General features: G+C 39.2%; 1 protein-coding gene across 1 annotated transcript in view; it reads left to right on the plus strand.

Annotated features, from left to right (window-relative positions):
• LOC117305032 (battenin-like) overlaps nucleotides 1–25,442 on the plus strand; it is a 74,737-nt gene that overhangs the window by 22,067 nt on the left and 27,228 nt on the right. The window contains exons 7-14 of the mRNA XM_033789731.1: nucleotides 3,232–3,266; nucleotides 7,589–7,695; nucleotides 13,536–13,587; nucleotides 16,093–16,259; nucleotides 17,497–17,705; nucleotides 21,963–22,079; nucleotides 23,201–23,317; nucleotides 24,856–25,021. Of these exons, the coding sequence (XP_033645622.1) occupies nucleotides 3,232–3,266; nucleotides 7,589–7,695; nucleotides 13,536–13,587; nucleotides 16,093–16,259; nucleotides 17,497–17,705; nucleotides 21,963–22,079; nucleotides 23,201–23,317; nucleotides 24,856–25,021 (970 nt within the window). The remainder of the gene's footprint in view (nucleotides 1–3,231; nucleotides 3,267–7,588; nucleotides 7,696–13,535; nucleotides 13,588–16,092; nucleotides 16,260–17,496; nucleotides 17,706–21,962; nucleotides 22,080–23,200; nucleotides 23,318–24,855; nucleotides 25,022–25,442) is intronic.

A 25,442-nucleotide genomic window follows, 5' to 3' on the forward strand; every position in this document is an offset into this window, starting at 1 on the left:
TCTTGTAAATTGTGAAATGCAGCATGATGACGTCATCACATGATTTTTAATGATTTTTTTTATTTTGTACCTTTAAGTCATAATTTGCTAACTGGACTTGGTATAATCTACCGTAATTTTCGGATTATAAACCGCGCGGAGTATAAACCGCACTTCCTCAAAATATACAAAAAAATATTTAATGTCGGCGTATATGCCGCGCGGAGTATAAACCGCGACAAAAAAAAAACAAAACATGAAAACAAACTAACCTAAAACACGGAAGTGAAGTACGCAAACCTGCCGCGTTACGGGTGATTTTTTTATTTCACACTATCAGTCCTGAATTATCCTTTGTTTCCATCAACAACCCTTTTCCAGAATTTGAATTTGTATTTTGATGATCGGTTGTGTTGACCATGTTTTGTGAACTTCTTTGGCAACAAATCTCCGTGAATCAAAGATCGGTCGACAACGCACACCTAGAAATAGTTGAACTTTGCCCTGCATCGCATCGCCCTCTGTTGACAAAAGTTGTTCACGTTTGATTAGACTTGGCCACAATCCGCGAAGTGTGGGTCAGACGTTCAGGCTATGTGTTGTACAATAGGGAGCCGATCCGTCCGAAGTCTAGCCAAGATTTTATGAATGGAACTACCACCGGCCAATCATCAAACGGCCAATCACAGCATGCGCACAAAGGGGCCGTGCTTGTTTGCGGTCCTCTTTGTGGCGATGTGCAGTGACGGACGGGTGGCACATCAGTCAGTCTTGTATAGTTGCCACAATGCGCGAGTTGCGTCGTAATTAAAGTTGAAATGTATTTAAGTTTACACTATTGATCGTAATTGAAAAGATCTATTATAGGAAAGCAATCTTTTTGCAATCTTTTTTGCGTGAGGAGCTAGCCGCTCTGTTTTGCAGCGACAGCGAAGACAGCGACTTCGAGGGTTTCAATTTGTAAGAAACCAGATAGATCAAGACATCCAACAAAACCAACAGTTCTTTTCAGAGCTACCACTACTTCCAAAAAGAGATAACCGTGCAAAGTGAAATAATAAAATATTAAAAACAAAGTGGATTACCTGGCCCCTGAACAAAGAAAAATCCCCTTATTTAATAAACACAACCCCTGTTGAATCCCGATAAATTGTAAAGTTACAAAAAAATACCTTTGATTAATAAACCAAATCCGTTCGAAGCCATTTATTAAAAAAACAAAAAGAGAGAACCTAAAAATATTAATAGTAATAGTATAAGCGGTATAGCATGCCCGATTATTCTGGCATCCATTTAAATCCCCAATTCATTACAATTAATAAAAACCCTTTATTTAAAACCCAACAAGATTTAGCATTAAAAGAACCCTTTATTTAAAATCACGCCCAATATTGTGAGACCAGTAATAAATAAGAAACTCTGCCCTTCAGAGAGTTTACACAAGTACCGCTTCATGATCAAGGTTAATGGACTCAACAATGAGGGCGGTTTGAACACGTTTTGTTTGATCCCAGGCGCTGCATAGTTCTTTGTGTACGTTCATTCACCATTCTGATGTTGTGGTTGAGCTGAAGAAACCGCTGGCTGTCACGAGTGTAGCCTGGAAGTCTGACGTCAGTATGTAGAGATCGTAAGATAAATAGACAGGGGACCAGTCTATTTCGCTCTCACACGAGTGCAGCCTGAATGTCTGACGTCAGTATGTAGAGATCGTAAGATAAATAGACAGGGGACCAGTCTATTTCGCTCTCACACGAGTGCAGCCTGAATGTCTGACGTCAGCATATATATATTGCTAGGATAAATAGACGGGGACCAGTCTAGTCTGAGTTTCGCTGAGCGAGGGGGCGCGGACGGCGGTTGATTAACGTTTTACAAAGGAAACACGGAATACAAATGGGGTGGGATTTTCAACAGGACTTTGTCATCACACAGGCATGTTTTGCAGGTTTTTGTTCTCGTTTCTTAAAAAAAAAAATATTTAGAATGTTTTACATACGATCTTTCTTTTTAAAAATGCCGTTTTTTCTCTTAAATATTTATACGTCGGCCTACAAGCCGCCCGGAGAATAAACCGCAGGGGTTCAAAAAAATGTCAAAATCAACATATAAACCGCGGTTTATAATCCGAAAATTACGGTAAATATTTTTTTTAAAGCCATTGGACACTTTCGGTAAACAGTATTGTCCAAAGGCCCATACTTCGTGTGTCACAACTTACATATAAAATAACAAACCTGTGAAAATTTAGGCTCAATCGGTCATCAGAGTCGGGAGAAATTAACGGGTGTACCAACCCTTGTTACCGCACGTTTTGCCGTGTCATGACATGTGTTTAAAATAAATCCGTAATTCTCGGTATCGAGAATTGATCATTGTCTTAATGTTTTCTCAAAAAGTGAAGCATTTCATGAAATAATATTTCAAGAGCAGTCTTTCACCATTACCTTCTGTAAACCTTGTAAGTTATTTGTAAATCTGTGAACTTTTGTTTTGTTTCTGTCCTGTAAGTGTATAATGGCTTCAATAGGGCTATCTATAAAAAATATAGGTTATAACTGCTTTGAATACAAAACAAAATTCAAATTCAGTTGAGGTATTTGAAAGTTTTATCAACGAAACAGCTATGCATTTGTGCACTGCAATCATGTCTAGTTTTTTTTTGGCATGTACCAAAAAACATTTCTACCTAAAACTTTTTGTCTTTTTGCTACATGAATGAATTGCCAATCCCAAATAAATGCAAATGCAGTGTTTATTATCTCAATCATGTGATCAGAACTTCTTCTAACAGTGAGAACATAAATTACAATAAAAATCTTGGGTAATTAAAAGCTAACATTTTATCACAATTTCTATTCAGATATTGACTGGCAACGAGGTAACTAATTATACGTCTGTTCCCACCAGGGACTTTGAGTGACAAGAAGAGCGACCTATTTCCGAGGGAAAAACGCGGGAAAAACGCTTTTTCCCTCGGGAGGCCGAGGGAAAAACGCCCCTCTTCTGGTCACTCACAGGCCCGAGGGGGAATTGACGTACACTAGTTACCGAATTATGCCAGTCAATAATATGTGTTTTATAACACAGCTTGGTCTTAAATGTGACCCGCTACGTGAAAATGAGTCAGATGTCGCCCAATGCATTATTAAGTAATGGACAGTTTAATGTGGGGGGAAAAAAAGAATGTTTTCTTTTTTTGTTTGTTACTTTTTATGGGGTATTGATGAACTATATTTTAATAACCCTCAGGTACTTGTTGGTGCATCAAACGCTTTTGGAGAAAAGTAAGTAAACCTTTTTTATTTTATATGTTTTAATTTTTAGTGTTTAGGAGAAGAATAAGTAATTTGTTTGTAATATTGTTTTACAAATCGTCTTCCACAGTCTAAATCATAGCAGCGAAAAAAAATGTTTTTGTCATGAAAAGAGAACGTTTCCCAATGTCAGTGTAATTTCCAAACTTTGTTCCTTTCTACCTTCTACCTCCCTTATCTTATACTTGCCTATTAATAACTACTGCAACATTGTGTGGGCACACACCAACAATAGCAAACTTCAGTCCTTGTCTACTATTCAAAAGAGAGCTACATGTCTTTGTGTATAGTCTGTCTCTCATCCTTTAGAGAGCCCTCTGCCCCTCTCCTTACAACTCAATACTCTTAATGACATCAATAAGCTTCATATCGGGATCTTCATGTTCATGTACAAACTCACTCATCTGCCTCCAACCACATTTTCTTCATACTTAGCATATTTTATCAAATACATATTTATCCTACTAGTTGTAATCTGTACATTCCTTCCACTCCTGCCCTGTACTCTAGCAACCCTCTTGTTGTAATCTGTACATTCCTTCCACTCCTGCCCTGTACTCTAGCAACCCTCTTGTTGTAATCTGTACATTCCTTCCACTCCTGCCCTGTACTCCAGCAACCCTCTTGTTGTAATCTGTACATTCCTTCCACTCCTGCCCTGTACTCTAGCAACCCTCTTGTTGTAATCTGTACATTCCTTCCACTCCTGCCCTGTACTCCAGCAACCCTCTTGTTGTAATCTGTACATTCCTTCCACTCCTGCCCTGTACTCCAGCAACCCTCTTGTTGTAATCTGTACATTCCTTCCACTCCTGCCCTGTACTCTAGCAACCCTCTTGTTGTAATCTGTACATTCCTTCCACTCCTGCCCTGTACTCTAGCAACCCTCTTGTTGTAATCTGTACATTCCTTCCACTCCTGCCCTGTACTCTAGCAACCCTCTTGTTGTAATCTGTACATTCCTTCCACTCCTGCCCTGTACTCTAGCAACCCTCTTGTTGTAATCTGTACATTCCTTCCACTCCTGCCCTGTACTCTAGCAACCCTCTTGTTGTAATTTGTACATTCCTTCCACTCCTGCCCTGTACTCCAGCAACCCTCTTGTTGTAATCTGTACATTCCTTCCACTCCTGCCCTGTACTCCAGCAACCCTCTTGTTGTAATCTGTACATTCCTTCCACTCCTGCCCTGTACTCTAGCAACCCTCTTGTTGTAATCTGTACATTCCTTCCACTCCTGCCCTGTACTCTAGCAACCCTCTTTGTTTCTATCCTACTAGGTCTTGTTGTAATCTGTACATTCCTTCCACTCCTGCCCTGTACTCTAGCAACCCTCTTGTTGTAATCTGTACATTCCTTCCACTCCTGCCCTGTACTCTAGCAACCCTCTTGTTGTAATCTGTACATTCCTTCCACTCCTGCCCTGTACTCTAGCAACCCTCTTGTTGTAATCTGTACATTCCTTCCACTCCTGCCCTGTACTCCAGCAACCCTCTTGTTGTAATCTGTACATTCCTTCCACTCCTGCCCTGTACTCTAGCAACCCTCTTGTTGTAATCTGTACATTCCTTCCACTCCTGCCCTGTACTCTAGCAACCCTCTTGTTGTAATCTGTACATTCCTTCCACTCCTGCCCTGTACTCTAGCAACCCTCTTGTTGTAATCTGTACATTCCTTCCACTCCTGCCCTGTACTCTAGCAACCCTCTTGTTGTAATCTGTACATTCCTTCCACTCCTGCCCTGTACTCCAGCAACCCTCTTGTTGTAATCTGTACATTCCTTCCACTCCTGCCCTGTACTCTAGCAACCCTCTTGTTGTAATCTGTACATTCCTTCCACTCCTGCCCTGTACTCTAGCAACCCTCTTGTTGTAATCTGTACATTCCTTCCACTCCTGCCCTGTACTCCAGCAACCCTCTTGTTGTAATCTGTACATTCCTTCCACTCCTGCCCTGTACTCTAGCAACCCTCTTGTTGTAATCTGTACATTCCTTCCACTCCTGCCCTGTACTCCAGCAACCCTCTTGTTGTAATCTGTACATTCCTTCCACTCCTGCCCTGTACTCCAGCAACCCTCTTGTTGTAATCTGTACATTCCTTCCACTCCTGCCCTGTACTCTAGCAACCCTCTTGTTGTAATCTGTACATTCCTTCCACTCCTGCCCTGTACTCTAGCAACCCTCTTGTTGTAATCTGTACATTCCTTCCACTCCTGCCCTGTACTCTAGCAACCCTCTTTGTTTCTATCCTACTAGGTCTTGTTGTAATCTGTACATTCCTTCCACTCCTGCCCTGTACTCTAGCAACCCTCTTGTTGTAATCTGTACATTCCTTCCACTCCTGCCCTGTACTCTAGCAACCCTCTTGTTGTAATCTGTACATTCCTTCCACTCCTGCCCTGTACTGTAGCAACCCTCTTGTTGTAATCTGTACATTCCTTCCACTCCTGCCCTGTACTCTAGCAACCCTCTTGTTGTAATCTGTACATTCCTTCCACTCCTGCCCTGTACTCTAGCAACCCTCTTGTTGTAATCTGTACATTCCTTCCACTCCTGCCCTGTACTCTAGCAACCCTCTTGTTGTAATCTGTACATTCCTTCCACTCCTGCCCTGTACTCTAGCAACCCTCTTGTTGTAATCTGTACATTCCTTCCACTTCTGCCCTGTACTCTAGCAACCCTCTTGTTGTAATCTGTACATTCCTTCCACTCCTGCCCTGTACTCTAGCAACCCTCTTGTTGTAATCTGTACATTCCTTCCACTCCTGCCCTGTACTCTAGCAACCCTCTTGTTGTAATCTGTACATTCCTTCCACTCCTGCCCTGTACTCTAGCAACCCTCTTGTTGTAATCTGTACATTCCTTCCACTCCTGCCCTGTACTCTAGCAACCCTCTTGTTGTAATCTGTACATTCCTTCCACTCCTGCCCTGTACTCTAGCAACCCTCTTGTTGTAATCTGTACATTCCTTCCACTCCTGCCCTGTACTCTAGCAACCCTCTTGTTGTAATCTGTACATTCCTTCCACTCCTGCCCTGTACTCTAGCAACCCTCTTGTTGTAATCTGTACATTCCTTCCACTCCTGCCCTGTACTCCAGCAACCCTCTTGTTGTAATCTGTACATTCCTTCCACTCCTGCCCTGTACTCCAGCAACCCTCTTGTTGTAATCTGTACATTCCTTCCACTCCTGCCCTGTACTCCAGCAACCCTCTTGTTGTAATCTGTACATTCCTTCCACTCCTGCCCTGTACTCTAGCAACCCTCTTGTTGTAATCTGTACATTCCTTCCACTCCTGCCCTGTACTCTAGTAACCCTCTTTGTTTCTATCCTGGCTTGTGTAACTCTTTTCATAACAATATTATAAATCGATCTAGTATTGTTGAACAAAAATTGTCTTCTCTTCTCCAACTACATGTATGTGGCATTGCTCTTTGCTAGCCAGTCCAGCTCCCATCATCAGCCATTAAAGGAACACGTTGTCTTGGATCGTGTGAGTTGGTCTTGGAAAAGCGTTTGCTACCCTTTGTTATAAAATGCATATGGTTAGAAATATGTTGTATAAATTGAATATATAACGATCCACGCAAATATGCCTCGAAATGGTATGGTTCCCCTTCTACGTCGCGTACTAACACGACATGCCATTTTGTGAGGCATATTCTACTTTAAAAAAAATTCTAACCATATCGATTTAATACCAAACAGATTCAAATGCTTTTATAGACAAACTCAACCGATCTAAGGCACTGTCTCCCTTAAACATTAAAGTCACCCCCCACACAACTTTTAAAAAATAATAATAATTAACATACAAATCGTTAAAAACATGCTCAAATATTTATTTTATTGTTCAGAAAACATATACTGTAATGTTTGAGGAAAACAAATTCTTTTTCAAGGTGACTTTAACAAAGCCTCGTTAGTAATATACATTTTTCTTTCACTGCATTTTGTTTACGCCTATCTAGGCTATTGTATCTTCTAAAATCCATGGTTTAATCTGAAAGCCTATTTCTCTCTTATTTTGGTCCACATGTATTAATACTTACCCTCCATCTTCTGTGCTTATTTTGTAGCATATCTCTGCTGTATTCTATAAATTTGATATGCGTTAACAATGTACATGTATGTTGCGAAGTAGGTTGAGTAGTTTAAAGTAAATATTACCTGAGTTGAATGAATTAAATAGAAATGAATTGAGTTGAATTGAAGAACAAATAATTCCTCTTTGTATGGGAGACAACAATATCACTTTTCCCAATTGTGTTATTATTTGCATCTTTCTCCTAGTCTTGCTTTAGGATATCTATCTAAGTTTGACAGTGGTCATGTAACAGCTTGGGGCAGTGGATATGGGCTAGCAGGACTCCTTGGGGCTCTTCTGTATGTGGTATTTGGTAAGTTTTATAAAGTACAGGGAGCAAGATTTTGTGGTTTTTCATTCAAAGTTTAAACACAGTCCTTTTAGTACACCTAATAAAAAAATGAGGTGCTTGTAAATACTTGTTTAGCACAGGCGAAAACAAAAGTGAAGCAGTATACTCCACATTCAGGTAGAATGATGGGCAGTCTACATGCAGTACACTAATCCCCATTGTTATTTATCTGCAGGTATATGCAGCGTTTTTTCATGCGTGACCTCGGTTTGAAAACTAATTAGTCAAAAGGGCTTCTGGAATTCGGACATTTTCAGCCTTTGCTGAAAAGTCTCAACCAAAATAATGTACCAGTAAATTGAAACAAAGAGCATATCTGTCGTTATGTATAAAAACAATCGGTGCAACTCAAATTTTAAAAAGAGAAATTTGTACGTAAAAAATGGCTTCAAAAACAGAGAAAACAAGTCACAAAAACACGGAAAATTGTCATGTTTGAATGTCGGCAACAGTCCCCATTTAGTATGTATGGATAGATTATTTCATATTCTACCTGAAAATGTTTAAAGCGAGACCGGATCGTTCCTAGTCCAGTCAGGATACAGCGATTTCCACCTTTAATCCAAATCTCACAATACGAAAAAGTCAACTATTATATTAGACAGAATGGTTTTCTTGCACGGGTGATTGGCTGACGATGACATCATCAACTGATAGGGCAGCATGCTGTTTTTCGTTGGCATGGTACCCGACCACCAAGCCTAAGTTAGTCAATAACAAAAGCGCCCGTCTATACCATGGACGCTTAAGTTAGTCAATAACAAAAGCGCCCGTCTATACCATGGGCGCTTAAGTTAGTCAATAACAAAAGCGCCCGTCTATACCATGGGCGCTTAAGTTAGTCAATAACAAAAGCGCCCGTCTATACCATGGGCGCTTAAGTTAGTCAATAACAAAAGCGCCCGTCTATACCATGGGCACTTAATCTAGTCAATAACAAAAGCGCCCGTCTATACCATGGGCTGAATGAGGAATCAGCTCATTCAGCCCCTGGTATAGACATAGTATTGGGCATTACAGGTTGTGTAATGCGTATTCAATATGTGAACAACATGGCAGCGCCCAACAGTATGAAGTCGATCCTCGGTCGGACGTGCGAACAAGTGATAGTTTGCCTGGTTTGCCTAACCCAAAGGCTATGTGTAATGGCCAAAGGGAACGAAATGCAGGGATTTAAATTTGACATCTCCTTTTCCCAGTAAACCAAATAATTATTGTCGTTATTCTGAAAAAATAGAGCTGACTACAGAAAACTCAAAAAACAAAAGTCCTTGCATCTTCGTTACATCAATTGTGTTTGTTTAATGGTTTCATACTTTCCAAATGATGTTGTGGGCAGATTACAGGAACCACAGGCAAACTACCCGCAGTGCATACTACAATGGAGGTAGAAACCTCCATGATACTACCGTATAGTAGTTTTACTACAGCAAACACTATTCACTGTACATGTACAAATTGTTGTTCATGCACCGACTTTGCACATGTATAACTTGAGGGCTACTAATTTTGACACAGTCACATGAATACATAATATAGTCAGTATGTTATAATTAATGTTGATGTATTGTGTATAAAAACAATTGATACAGTTTAATTAAAATTATTTCTAAATAAAGGCCAACACAAATTACTTGTTCTTAAAATTGATTTCTGTATTGCCAAACACAAATTTTTCATAGAACGGTGGGTATTAAAATGATCACGTTTGAGAACAGGCTATAACAAGAAATATCCCCTGGGCGACTAGTGAAATTTGCTACTCAACTATTCGTATCTCAAATAGTTATGACTTCAACAAACTAGTCACAAATTGTTAATGCCCCAAAATGCATTTCGGCGTATTGTTTGCTGTAGGTGCAGTATAGTCAAATTCACGCTGAAAGGATTTAAGGATTGTGTCACTGTTCATGTCTAGGCCTGGGTGACTAGTGCGACACATTGTCACACTTTATGTAGTCGCACAGTCGAGACTACTAAAATCATTAGTCGCGCTGCGACTACTTTTTTTTATTCCTATTCAATAATCGTGCTGCCAAGTAAACTACAAAAAAAGTCACGACTTCCTGTTTGTATCGCTTACGACTATTCATGGCAACATAATTTACTTACGAAGCACAATCAGTGACACCAGTGATACGAATTTACCATCGAGTAGTAAATTTCACTAGTGGCCCAGGCTTACTGATGTCTGGTTGTGTTTCGTAGGTAAATTATGTTGTTGTGTATAGTCGTTGTGAGCGACACAATTGGTGTGGTGGCTCGATTTACCGAGTAGGTGAATAATGGCAGTCGCAACTCGACTAAGCAATAACTAGTTGCGATTTCGACATCAGTCGAAGTGCGTACCACTAGTCGCCCATCACACGTTTTCCCACAGCAGCATTTAAAGTGCACAGTTATACACAATGCTGTTTGTACTATATATGTACTTGTGTGCACGGCTGAGCCTACATGTACGACCACTCTTCTACATTGTGAGGTGCAATGCAGTTTTCCTCTGATTCTCTGTGTCTCAGATAGTTTATGGCAGTTGAAAGACCATGTTGCTCATCTTGCCCAACTCTTCCATTTAGTTGTACATTTTCATAAATTTCACTTGGTGTTCAAAATAATGACAAACATCAACCCCAGTCCAAAAGCATCAGTTTGCTAAGAGTATGCGCACAGATCCAAGGGATATGCATCTGTGTGCATTGAAGTGTTGGTGACTCAAGTCAGACAAATCCAACCTCACGTAAAGCTGGGCTCATACTACTCCTATGATGAACTCATACTTCCTTCGAATGTGAATGCGGAGTGGATTTTGGTGAGGCAATACTTTTACAAATTGCCCTTGTGTGACACACAAAAATGTTGCTTCGCATGATGAAATAGCAGGAAGAAGGAGGCCTACCAGCAACAAGTTTTGAAGTAAGGTTTGTTCAGAGCAAATTAGGTGATCACAAACAATAACTTCTTATGACTTTACAGGTTTTCTATACTTGAACACCCAGCTGGGTGGATACGTGCGCATTACAAGTCTTATTATTATTATTATTATTCGATCAATATAAACCAGATTCTCCCCACTCACCACTTTGTGACACTGACAGTTACATAATGTTTTGGGATCTATGACTTGCACAGTTGCAAACATTGGTTGTATCATGCTCTAGTTTCCCCTAGTTTATTCGCACCCGGACACACCATGGGTCAAACTGCCTGCATGCAGAGGCACACAAAGAACTGACGGAGTTTATCGTCAACACAGACCGTCCTCAGAGAGGGCACTAGCTGGTATATTTTGACATGTCATTAATTCATTGCCATCTAGGTAGCGTATCAATAAAGCTTCGGCTTCACTTTTTCATCTTTAGCATTCATAATCGTGAACATTTTTTCCTATATTTCTTACGAGTCTTTCTTAATGACAAACACGGAGCTGCCTATGCCATGTAATCATATTATCAGAACACTATGCTAGTATATTACTAGGATCGCACGCTGATTGGTTTGACCGGTTCCGTCGGAAAGCTGAAGCAGAAAATAATGAAAAAGTTAACACAGCACTGCAAGAAGTCCAAGACTATGGTAGCTTGCCAGTATAGTCTAGATTTCAAGCCATCCAGTAAACAAAATCATACCGTGGCGGGCGCACTTTGGCGATTTACAACTGCGCGTAGTACACTCCAATATCAAGCACCATAGTCTTGGGCCAAGACTTCCTTGTAACATGCTAGTAAAAAATTTGCAGGCAGCCCAATATTTGTTTGGCTCGTCCAGCCAGCTAGTGAAAATAGTTGGGGAAATGTAGTTTATGTTTTTAAGTCCACCTCCCGCGAGGTGACAAATTTTAGTCTTTTTCATTTTTTCTGAATGTCATCCCATTTGCAGTAACACCATGTGTGTATCTACTTGCCAGGTAGAGTGTGTTCTTAGAGAACTGTCTTTCTTTATTTTAGAGTAAATTTAGCGTATGTTCGGGATACTTCAAAGTTCTGAAGAGAACTGTTCTGCTTTTTAACTACTACGCGGGGGCAGTATTTTTTTTTTAGGAGGGCAGCATGACGTAATTAAAATGGCCCCCTTCAAAATGACATAATCAAAATGGGGCCCATTTTTATATGATGTCATCGGATGTGAAAGCAACAAATGCTTGAGAAAAACCTTTTTTATTTTGACGATCTTATCCCCAAATGTTGGCCCTAAATAATACTTTTTCCATCTAAAACTATTTTCATGAATTAATGATTAGCAGTTTCGTTGATAAGAACTTCGTTTCAATAAAATCATTAAGATTCAACGTAGGAACTTTGAGCAATTTGATCAATGAACTTTGCCCCGCATGCGCTTGCCCTCAATCGGCGAAAGGTATACATGTTTGAATATGCTTCAAGGCTGTACATTGTACCATTCTTCAGGCTTGCGGCACACTGTGTGGCAATTCTTTCTCGTTTCGTGAATGTGCGTATTATGTTGGAGTCTACAATGGGCGACAGAACCTTGTGCACGCCGTGGATTCATTCAGCATGTGGTCGTGTGTACATCGTGTTTTGACATTTCTTAGTAGGGCGACCCGCCCTCCCAAATTACTTGTGTGGAGAACACTGCCGAGCGGAAGGTATAGAAAATTGGCTGGGACTACTACTTTAGCTACATGTAATAGCATCATAATTAACTGCACTACCGAGGAGTCGGGACTTCAAAATTGTCTTCAATATTTCGACTAGCTTGCTCTAGTCATCGACAGGAGCCTGAACAGATAAGAGAGAAGTGGGCTTATTTATAGGGGATCAGAGGATCCAGTGTAGAACCAATCAACACTCTAATTGGTTCCCTGAAAGGAGACCTGTGGTTGGTTGGCTCAGGGCTATCTGGTGGGTTGCTCATTGCGTGAGAAAGCCCTTGTGTGTAGTGAGGCATGTCAGTATAGACTGTGGTTGTTAGAGGAGGAGGGTGGTAGTAGTTTATGCCAAATGTGGCTGTAGAAATAACCGATATCTTGTGGCACAGCGTCGTGTCGTGTGTATTGCGTTAGCTTCCCTTATACGCCTTGTATACAATGTCTCTCAGGTGCTATGATACGAGCCTGATCCCAATCTATGACATGGTCTAAATTGGTAGGGTGTTTGACAATGGCAGATTTGTCATATTCCCCTCTGCAGCCGTGTGCTTTATTGTTCTCTCAGCCTAGTAGTGAGGTCTCTACCGGTCTCGCCAATGTACACTTTACAACAAGAACAAGGAATTCAATAGACTGCTAGAATCATGCTTGTCTTTGTGGGTGTGTAGCTTCGTTTCCAAGTTATTGCCAGTTCATCAAGTAGACCTTATCAAGTAGACCTGGATTTCCGCTTCACTGAGGATCCGTTGAATTTTATTTTATTTTATTTTAATTTTATACAACATCCAACAGCGCAAGCGCCAATTACAGGACTGATAAAAATATTAATATTAAATATTAAAAATCAGTTAAATTTAACAATAAATTAAGGAAGTATACAAAACTTTGTGTGAGGTTATGTCATCCCTGCTAGATAAATGTACTCAAGGATCGTACACCTACATCTTCAAACTCTGATTTAGAATGTTTACATCTTCTACATCAGAGCCAACATTTTAACGTTGGTTACAAAATGATTTCATTAAAACTTAACCTGCATGTTCTTGTTAATTTGCCTGATACCAACTTCAACAAGTGGTCACAAGTTGAAGTTGCTGGCTGATGTGTTGACAACTTTCAAAGGAAAGATTTCTGTTCTTTTGTTTGGCCTGAATATTTGTAGTCATAAACTTTCTTATTTCTTGTTTGTTCACAGGTTGTTTTATTGATAAAGAAGGGGACCCTCAAGACATGAGAAATCTGGATAAGTAAGTCTCCAGTTAATGTATTGAATGTGCACCTCATGAATGTTGTGTTGTCAATATGTATGCTAGAGGCTGGAATTAGGCACATTGTACCACCACAAGAGAGTCACTATAAGTAGTACAATGTACATGTATAACTTTTATTGCTAATAATCTTTAACTGATAATCATTTATTATATTCTTAAAGGCAGTGGACACTATTGGTAATTACTCAAAATAATTATTATCATAAAACCTTTCTTGATTACGAGTAATGGGGAGAGGTTGATGGTATAAAACATTGTGAGAAACAGTTCCCTCTGAAGTGGCGTAGTTTTCGAGAAAGAAGTAATTTTCCACGAATTTGATCTCGAGACCTCAAAATCAAGCATTAGAAAGCACACAACTTCGTGTGAAGTGTGTTTTTTCTTTCATTATTATCTCGCTGATTGATTGAGCTCAAATTTTCACAGGATTGTTATTTTACGCATATGTTGAGATACACCAACTGTGAAGACTAGTCTTTGACAATTACCAATAGTGTCCACTGTCTTTAATACGAATGAACTGGTATTCAAGGGATTTTCTCAATAAAATAAACCTATTTCCTTGTCCAAACCATACGTAGATACATGTTTTGATATACATGTACATTTGTAGTATCCATTTGTTTGACCTCTCACATTTAAGGATGTGGGTGCTTTTTGTAACACAAAACACAATGTCCACCGATTTACATTAAACCTTTGCAGAGGCATCGCATAGTCAGTGACTGTACCATTGAAAACAAATTGTGTTTGTACCATTGAAAACAAATTGTGTTTATACTTTTTTTTAAATGGTATGGTAACAAATCACAGAATTAAGTTCCCTAAAGGAACATAGCTGATTAGCACTAATACCAGCAGATTAGCTCAATAATAATAATTAATGGCTTTTATATAGCCCCCTTAACCCCAAAGGGTCCTGAGGCACCACTGGGCAGGCCAAGTAAATTATAATCCTGCAAAGAGTAAGAGTGTAAAAAAAATTAAAAAGTTGTGACTTTGGGTGACATTTATTTCTTCTTTAGAGACTTAGCCCCCGTAGAGTTAGCCCCCATTGAAATTTTTGTTTGCTTTTTTTCTGGGGATTCAGTGAACCTTTCTGGGTCTAGTTATACTGTGTTAGAAAAGTTAATGAGCAGCCAAAATCAGTTTTGCATGCATTTACCACAGTTGCTGACTGTACAACCATGGAAGGCATAGGGAAAATTGGCATACTGCAGAGCATGGTTAAACTTACACCGTTTGAAGGTAGTGGAGAGCTTACATTAATTTATTACTTGCTGGGGTGCTGTAGTTCTTGAGAAATTAGTAAACAAATGTCACAAATATAACTTCTTCTGAGTTTTAGCATGTAAAATCGATTTACCATAACTGGCAACTTTGTATTACTACCTACATGCTAAAATCCTTTTTTTTTTTCAAAAAATATTTTTGTGGCTTGTTTTACTAATTTCTCAAAACCAACAGCACCTCGGCAAGTAATTTTTAAGGGAAGCTTTCTACCATTATTATCTTCAAACTGTGTAAGTTTAATGTAAGTATGTGGACATTGTGTATTGTGTCAATGAGACATGTACATGTACATGTAGGTGAGAGTGAAAGATGCTACATGTATGTCAGAATTAGCCCCAAACATTAAAAAAATAGATTTTTTTTTAGTGTCACCAGCTCTAACAAAACAAAATTTAACTTTTGCTTTTAATGGTCAGGAACCATGACAAAAATTTAAAACACATAAGAATTGGTCACGTGATATATTGTCGGGATCCCGACAAAAGTAGTTTTGAGCACTTTATTTCACTGCTACTATCTCACTGCTTGCAACTTTCTCGACCCCCATCAAAATTCCTCTTGAATTTTAAATCAAAATGTTTGGGTCAAATCGGCCAAAAATCTGACATAGCATCTTCAAGGGAAATGAGAGCAAATGTGACAATGAAAGAGGCTCCGCAAATGTATAACTAGAACCAATAAAATCAAGTAGTCTAATTTGTGTAAGAGTCCTTAGTTATTAACTGATATTTTGTTTAATATTATTTTTAGCAATGTACATAGTTGGCCCCTTGAGTTAGCACCAATAACTGGCTGTCTTATGGACTACATGTAGTACATAAAGTAAGACAGTGTAATATAATGTGATCAATGGATGTACATGTACAGGTCACCCAGATCCTTTGATAAATCTGTTTCTTATTTTTGCTAGTGATAAAACGCTATTTCACTGCATTCTCCAATTTCCAGTTAACACACCGTATTTTAGTGAATATTTGTTGGGAATCTTGTGCATGTTTACAACATTCTTGTTTCAAATCCTGCAAAAAAGACAATGAGTTGGGAGTTCTTCTATAATGCTGTTTCAGACAGAAACAAATGTTGTCCAAACGATTTAAACAAAAATGCAGGATCATACCAAGTGTAGGGAGTGTAAAATATTTTTGTTTAAAAAATATTGATTTCTGATTATTTGTGATTATTACACAGGTGGGCATTCATTAGTGTTGCACCATCAGTCATTATATATTTGACCGCATCGTTAAAATTAATCAAGGCACCAAACAAAAGTGAGCAAGGCATAGTGGAGAGACACCAGAGTGAAGAGAGTACTAAGTCATCTCAGGAGACAACTCCGCTATTGGTTAACACAGCAGGTCCATATTCTCTAACTCTTTAAGTTTTGCAGAAAAGTGTATGTTTTATTGCTGATAAACACAGACATGTACCCCTTCATCAATGTATACCAATGTCAAGAGAATGTTTAGCATGGTTAGCATTAAGCATCGTAATGGTGCCTTTAGCATTAAGCATCTTGATGTTGCCCTTAGCATTAAGCATCTTGATGTTGCCCTTAACATTAAGCATCTTGATGTAGCCCTTGACATTAAGCAGCTTGATGTTGCCCTTGGCATTAAGCATCGTAATGTTGCCCTTAGCATTAAGCATCTTGATGTTGCCCTTAACATTAAGCATCTTGATGTAGCCCTTGACATTAAGCAGCTTGATGTTGCCCTTAACATTAAGCATCGTAATGTTGCCCTTAGCATTAAGCATCGTAATGTTGCCCTTAGCATGAAGCATCGTAATGTTGCCCTTAGCATGAAGCATCGTAATGTTGCCCTTAGCATTAACCATCTTGATGTTGCCCTTAACATTAAGCATCGTAATGTTGCCCTTAGCATTAAGCATCTTATTGGTGCCCTTAGCATTAAGCATCGTAGTGTTGCCCTTAGCATTAAGCATCTTGATGTTGCCCTTAACATTAAGCATCTTGATGTAGCCCTTGACATTAAGCAGCTTGATGTTGCCCTTAACATTAAGCATCGTAATGTTGCCCTTAGCATTAAGCATCGTAATGTTGCCCTTAGCATGAAGCATCGTAATGTTGCCCTTGGCATGAAGCATCGTAATGTTGCCCTTAGCATTAACCATCTTGATGTTGCCCTTAACATTAAGCATCGTAATGTTGCCCTTAGCATTAAGCATCTTATTGGTGCCCTTAGCATTAAGCATCGTAATGTTGCCCTTAGCATTAAGCATCGTAATGTTGCCCTTAGCATTATGCATCTTGATGTTGCCCTTAACATTAAGCATCTTAATGTTGCCCTTAGCATTAAGCATCGTAATGTTGCCCTTAGCATTAAGCATCGTAATGTTGCCCTTAGCATTAAGCATCGTAATGTTGCCCTTAGCATTAAGCATCTTGATGTTGCCCTTAGCATTAAGCATCGTAATGTTGCCCTTAGCATTAAGCATCGTAATGTTGCCCTTAGCATTTAGCAGCTTGATGTTGCCCTTAACATTAAGCGTCTTATTGGTGCCCTTAGCATTAAGCATTTAGGCAATATGTACATGTATATAATAGAATATCAATTGTGTTTTTATTGACAGATATCTTAAGAGTTCAACAAGGAGAATCTTTTACAGGAGATGCTTCAGATTTGTCAAACTCCTTTTCTCAAGAGACACTTGCCAACTTTGATGCTGATGATGATGATGTAGCAGAAACGACTGAAATACATTCTTTTACCATCAAGCTCAAAGCTTTTTTCCATCAAGTAAAAAGATGCATCAAACTTGTTGCATGGTTATCATTATGTGTAAGTATTACAATTAATGTAAGAGGTACATATTTCAGGAATTTAAGTACATGTACAGTGTGCACACAATTCAATTTCACTTGCATTAACTCCACAGTAAAGATTCTGTTGGAGCCTATGAGACACTAAAAGGAAGATGACATTTTGTGTAGTTTTACATTGTGTGCGTAGTTCAGAACATGCACACAAATCACAGAATGATAATAATAGTAATAATAACAAGCATTTATTGTACATGTACATGTACATATAGAGCACTTTTTTACAGGGTACCACAGCTCTTAACAAGAAACAGTACCGTAATTTTCGGATTATAAACCGCGGTTTATATGTTGATTTTGACTTTTTTGTTTAACTCCTGCGGTACATCGCCTGGCGGCTTGTATGCCGACATATTAATATTGAAAAAGAAAATAACAACATAATTTTTTTTAAAGAAACATTGTTTAAAAAAACTTCTTATTAAAACAAATACAAAACAGAAAAATCATACACCGGCGTGTCAAACTCACTCTGAAAACATTTGACAAGAAATTGTTGCTACATGGACAACTCCACCAACCTTGTCTGCTGTTACAAGGCCATGCCTCGATTTTATTCCTAGATCAATGGGTCACAAAAAGTCCTATATCTACTCCATAATAAATCCATCTGTCCAACAAGACGTTTTTTTTTTTCCATATTTATGAACACTTTGAATGTCAAAATGATGTTAGTCCAGCGACTCTGTATATAGCGAATTGGGAATAATTGTCATCCTCGGACCCATAAAATAATCCATGATGTGTCACGATTTAGTGGGGTTGAGCGCAACGCAAGATCGTGAGTACGAGGATAGCTGCAAAAGAAATATAGTCGGGTTGCCCTTCCACACAGAGAAAAAACACATGCTAAGTGTCATTGCCGAATTGCTTACTTCTGGGTACCGGCTGCCATGTAGAAATGGGTGCTTGTATTTTGGGAGATTCTTTTTATTTAAAGCAGACTTTGAAACGATCGTCGGATGGTCGCACTCGTCTGCCAACTCACCCCTCATCAAGCGGCCCATGGATGTCAGCAAATAATCGCGGGAACTGGAGAATAAACTTGTATGATTGTTTTAACAGAAAACAAAAAACACACGTTAAGGAGTTTGCAACAAAGTTCTTTCTTCATTTTTCACAATATTTCAATGAAAATGTTAACAATTATAAATAAATTTCTGCCGGTCGGAGTTTGGTATTTTTGGTCCTGCTACTTGCGCCGTCAACTCGCTGTCAACTCGCTTGTGCCGTCTATTCGCCGTCAACTCGACCACTACGCAGATGGCAAGTATGAATTAGTCTTCACCCAAGACGTCAGCTATCAATTAACAAGGCGCGCAGTACATAAGACACTATGCGGTACCAATCATTGACATCTTGGGCCTAGACTAATCCATATGCAGAAAGGCGCCCTCTGTTGTCCACATTATGTAAGCTCTGTAAAAAAAAAAGCAAAATGGCAGCCGACGGTTTTGATGCTTCAAGGTAATTTTTAATGAAAAAAAAACTTCAATTTTAAACTAAAATTAAAGATAATACTTTTCATTTCTTGGCCTCTTTTGTGGATTGTAAATGTATTATTGGAGGAGTTGACAAGTTGGCAAGTTGACGGCACCAAGTGAGTTAAAGGCAAGTTGACATCAAGGTAGGACCCCACTTTCACACGGCCCCTCTCTTTGTGCGCTCGTGACTGCGGTTTATTTGCCGGGCGGTTAATGCGCCGACACTTAAATATTTTTTTCTATATTTTGGGGAAGGGTGGTTTATACACCGGGCAGTTTATAATACGAAAATTACGGTATGTTAAACAAATAACTAATGGCGGATATAATGGGAAAACAGTTTGTCCATAGAAATCAACCGTGGAACAGGAAAGTTTTGAGAATGCCATCATGGTTTGGCTATTAATGCACACCTAGGCCCTGTTAACACTAGATCCCAAAAGCCGGATCAGACGCGGATCGAATCCGGCAATGTGGATTAACGGCAAGTGTAAACACAAAAATGCTGGGTCAGACCCGAGTCGTATCCGGCAATTTCAGTCCACCTTTCAAGGAGGGTTGAACCCGGCAATTGGTGGATTAAGGTCCGGCAATGTGGATTCAAATACAAGTGTAAACGCAAAGGTGGATTAGACACGGCAATTCAACGTCGCATTTCCGGTTTTGTTACGAATGGCGCGCTTTTCTCTTCGCTGAATTTTATTTTTGTGAGCATCTTCTTTATTGTCACTGATGTCTGATGCAAAGTGCACATGGACTGTGTGTGTGTGAAACGTTTTGTAGTTTTCAGAGCCCTAAAATACATACATCGCTTTACGTTCTGCGCTTGCCTTGTTGTTTTATTTATTCTATTCTATTCTACCCGATCCATGGTCGTTGTCTGAAACATTACACATTTTGTGAGTAAATCAAATGATTTTCGAGAGTGAACGAGTCAAAATATCTCAACAATCTTGACAACTAGCTCATTTGAGAAGTTGTACACACGTTCTCATATTAATTGCGTTCAAACAATAGATTTGCCACGTTACTATCACGGGATCGAGCACCTGTACAAAGGTTTGGGTTTGAAAACTAGGTTTTGTTGGGTTCCCTCAACAACATTATGATAACACATATGGTCAACTGAATTGATACCAGACTGATTTACTCAATGCTCCGTGCCGAGCGAGTACAAGTCTAAAATTCACATTACTTTTCCTTTTCGCCAATAATTACAGATCGCTCCAGGAAAAATATGGCGCGCTGAAATCGTGATCCTTGAGCTTTTTCCGGGGAGCGGTGACGTCACTGCCAATAATTATCATGTTTGAAAGCAGGATCGGAGCCAGATTAAGGACTGGTATAAAGGCCGGTTTATAGTCGGTCGCGCGATGGTCACGTGACGGAATTCTTGCGCGCAATCCTAAGACTGAGGCCTAAAAACCGTGTCTTTTTATGATCGCGCGTCAAGATTTCCGACGCCTGACCATCTTGGACCGACTATAACTCGGCCTTAAACGCGACACTTAATTTTGATCTGCGGCCGTAAAAAAATGCAGAATCTCCATCCACCTTGGATCTAGTGTAAACGCGGTCCTAGAGTGCAGTTACATGTACCAATGAAAGTAAATTGGAGTAGTGAGGTGCTTACAAACTCACAATCTTGAGTTTCTCTGCAATATTAATAACCACCATTCATAAATACCCTGAATAGTTCCGCTAATCCTATCAGTGGAGAGCGCGTCACGTGGGGGTGTTTAAAGGGTTGATAAAGACACAGCTAAGCTGTTTAAGACCGACTGGCTTCGCGTTTTGGGCACGCAAGCTAATGTACGGCAATTTATATTACACGGAACTCAATTCATAGTTATTAGTAACAGCGGGTAATTTGTGACCGACACGCACAAAAGTGTTTTTGAAAAAATTTGTGAACTTTGAAAAAAATTGCAAAAGAAACAGTGTCACATTGTTTATAACTGTGAGATTATTTCGCTTTTTAACATATGGGCATTTATGAATGGGAATTAAAGAGTAGTGACTCGTTCTTAAACGGCCGTTTAAAACCTTGCAGGGTCGTGGCCGTGCGATAAAGGCCCGATCCGAACACACAGCTACAACCCTGCCGGTTTTAAACGGCTGTTTTAAGAACTACTATTTTATTTCCTTAGTTTAATGCTAAACGAGGATGCCAGGGAAATCTTCCTGTTGCATTAAGTATTGATAGCGAACATATTTTAGCTTTTCATTTGTTTTTCAAGCCATAGTAACGACTTTCAAGAAAAGATATTTTCTTTGCTGTTTTTGTTTGTGTATTATTCTCCTTCAAAAAGGATTGGATGCATCAGGTTGACAAAATTATTAATAATAATTGGATGTTTATAACGTGCACATATCTGCCTCAAATGGCACCCAAGGCGCACAAGAAAAAAACACTAGAAACAGTAATAAGCAAAATAATGACAAGTATGGAAATGACAGGTAATCGCTGGATTCCTTCATGAGGAATGTTTTCAGATGCTTGTGGAACAATTCTGCAGTTTTGCTAATATACCTTGTTGTTATTGGTTCTCGCTACTACCATGCTGGTATAATCTGTATTTAAATGCATTGAAACAGGCATGGGGCAGTGCGGAACCAGCAACACTCTCTTATTAACCGCAAACTCGTAATAACAGGGGTTGACTGTATACTTTTCTAAAGCCACTTGATGTGTTATCCATGTAACCTATGATAATTTTGTGTATTGACAGTTGGCAGTGATACAATTCACAAGTTACACAATAAGAGTTGCTGCAGCCAAGGCAAGAGACAAACCTGATGTCACAAAATGTCCTGAGTTTTATGCATCATTACAACTTTGCTATCAGGTACAATTAACCTTTCATTTCATGAAAAAGGGCATTATGTGATCAGTTATGCAGGGGGTGTCACAAAAGCATTTTTTGCATTCAAAATTCCTATTATTTAGGCCACAGAAGTCATCTCTTGTCCCAAATTCAATGTATTACAATTACAATAGAACAATTACTAAAGAATGTTTCTCCCCTCCCTACAGTTATTATTAAGGGAATAACAGTGTTGTAGCCGATGTGAATGTTTCTCCCCTCCCTACAGTTATTATTAAGGGAATAACAGTGTTGTAGCCGATGTGAATGTTTCTCCCCTCCCTACAGTTATTATTAAGGGAATAACAGTGTTGTAGCCGATGTGAATGTTTCTCCCCTCCCTACAGTTATTATTAAGGGAATAACAGTGTTGTAGCCGATGTGAATGTTTTTCCCCTCCCTACAGTTATTTTTAAGGGAATAACAGTGTTGTAGCCGATGTGAATGTTTCTCCCCTCCCTACAGTTATTATTAAGGGAATAACAGTGTTGTAGCTGATGTGAATGGTCTTGGTCTGGAGACCAGTCTGGAAACCAATTTTTGGTGGTCTTTGACTTGGTCTCGAGCACACATGGTCTTGGGCTTCCTGGTCTTGATCTTGAACCTTTCTGTCTTGGTCTCAGACCTCATTTTTATTGAGACCAATAAAAAACATACACTTTTGATTAGAAGCAATTTATCCCATAATAAGTATTAGGCTCCTTGGATACCTGGAGGACAATGACCTTCTAACTGACTGCCAGTTTGGGTTTCGACATTCCTGTACAGCCGGTTATCTGCTGACATCAGTTAACAGTTGCATGGATTCTGACTGACGCCCAAAACAAAGATATTGACAGTTTAGGGTTTAGGGAGAGCGCCAACTACATAATAGCTCAGTTAGTAGAGTGTCCGTATGTTTAATCATACTTTGCTGCTTTAAATCCCAATCGGGTCAATTCAACCCTACTATTTTGTTGATAAAAAGTTACAATATAAAGTTTATGTCAAACTATACACTGAAATGAATAGAATGCGAGCTCTAAGCTGATGTTATGTCTCTGTGATTTTAAAACATCAAGGTTTATTGAGTGACAATGTTCATGCTTTTTTGTATTTTTTAGGTGGGTGTCTTTGTCTCACAGTCATCGTTACCAATCGGCAAGATCAGACAAGTTGGTCTACTGACTTTATTTCAGACCATAAATATGTTAGTATGGATCTTCAATGAAAACAAAACAGTATGTAGTTTATCATGTTCTTTCCATTAAATATTTCCTTAGTTCATCTTGTATTAACCCTGAACATTTAAAGGCAGTATAAACCGTTGGTTCTGAGAACCGTTTGATTGTTTTAGTTTAAAGTCAAATTAAAATGTAAAATTTTCATTTGAATTTCATTTTGAGCTTTTGAGTGAGATATCTGGAGATATTGTGAGATATCGTGAGATATCGCTGAAACTTTGGAGCGCCTTTGTACATGCAGGAAGAATACACAATCTGAGAAGCGTTACCATGGTAATGCTTCTTTTAATCAAATTTTGGCAGATAAAGTTGAAATCTTTTCCCATATCAACAGTACTTTGAAGTGAAATGTTTCTCTAAATGCATTCTACTTTCCAAAGCTGCTGTTTTTCGTACCACGTACATGTAAGTTATTATTACCACTAATTTTCAGAGAATTTACCAAACATGTACAGACCCTTTGTAAAGAGTGATGTGTGTTTACAATTTCAAGCACACACATGAGCAAAGGGCTGCTATAACATGTTTGAAGTGTCTGATTGGTCCATTGATTGAAATTGTACAGTGTAAAATGTTACATACATGTACTTTGTTTTAAAAAAATGTATTAGTTTGTCCCTTTAAGTTCTTAATTATCTGTCGGTCACCTTTAATCAGTTTGAGTTGACACAGTTTGCACCTGTTCATACAAGACCACGGTGAGCCAGATTCATTGTTATTGATGCACCCAACTACATAGGGATAACTACATAGGGATAACACAGCAATTGGGGTCATTAACATTTTGTAGACCCTCAAAATATTTGTAATTAAACAGATTTGAGAACCCAATAAAAAAAATGTGCCGGGGGGGGTGTTGGGAAAAATACACCGGTGTAGGGGTGTTTTTAATAAATCGCCGGGCCCTGAGACTCCCCATATCAAATTGAGCATGGGATAAAAGTTCAAGACTCGATGGATAATTTCCCCTTCACTGTATACAATCTGTGCGACATGTATTTTTGGATATCTAGCATTTTGCACTGTATGCTATGTCAGTTTATTTATTGAAGAGGTCCATAAGGTCACACTCTGTCATGTGTTATAGTTTATGCTCTTTGGTTTTGTTGAATGACCCTTTACCAAACTAGCCCTCTGGAATCATACAGACTGCAAGCAGCATGGTGGGGTGTGGACTCTAATGAGCAGGACTGGTGTGGCCAAAAAGGAGAACTTGCCTTAGTATCAAATGCACCATTCACAACCTCATTTGTACTATGCTGTTGTGTTTTATTACCTACTTTGTCTCTTGTATGGATGCTTATCCAACACTAAAGCCAGGTTCCCAATAGACTTTTTCTTCTGCAGCCAGGCCGAGAGTTACCGTGACTGGCTTTGGTGTAATTCTAACGTGATTCACACCTGGACTTTTAGTCTGCGAAATTTGCATGGTGTTTTACAGCAGCAAGATGGTCCTAAGAGACTCAACACACCCATTGTGCCATTACACTAGACTCCCTCCCCTTCTTATTTATTTGTTGTATTTTCATATCTAGTTCCGGTTTTTGCCAGTTGCAATTCTTCCATTCTTGATGATCATTGCTGGTGTATTGAGAGGTGCTGTATATGTCAACATATTTTACATGATAAGGACGGACAGTAAATATCCTGACAGAGACAGAGAGATGTGTGCAAATGTGGCCTCTATATTTCTTACCGTTGGTGAGTCAGCATTTGACATTGAACTATTAATTGGTACACACACACATAAACACAAATAACATTCACTATGTTACAAGATTTAAAGAGAACAATAAAAAGTCTAAGGGGTGTGTTTATTTGTGTTTTGCTCAGAAAAAGAACTAAAACCACACTCTGCGGAGAATTATGTGATATGAAAGCAGCTCATTCTTTCAGACTGCTCCTACAATTCCCCCTGAAAAACAAGGTTATTAGGCTCATGACATCGAGGCCGAGCGGATAAGAGCACCGAACTCAAGCTCTGGTGCTTCTGTTCAGCAGAGTGTGAGTTCGAGTCCCGGTCGTGACACTTGAGTCCCTGAGCAAGACACTTACATGTACCTATAATTGCTTCTCTCCACCCAGGGGTAAATGGGTACTTGTGAGGGCAGAGATGGTTCTT

This window comes from Asterias rubens, chromosome 22 (genome assembly GCF_902459465.1).
Source record: "Asterias rubens chromosome 22, eAstRub1.3, whole genome shotgun sequence".
In the NCBI taxonomy this organism is placed as follows: Eukaryota; Metazoa; Echinodermata; class Asteroidea; order Forcipulatida; family Asteriidae; genus Asterias; species Asterias rubens.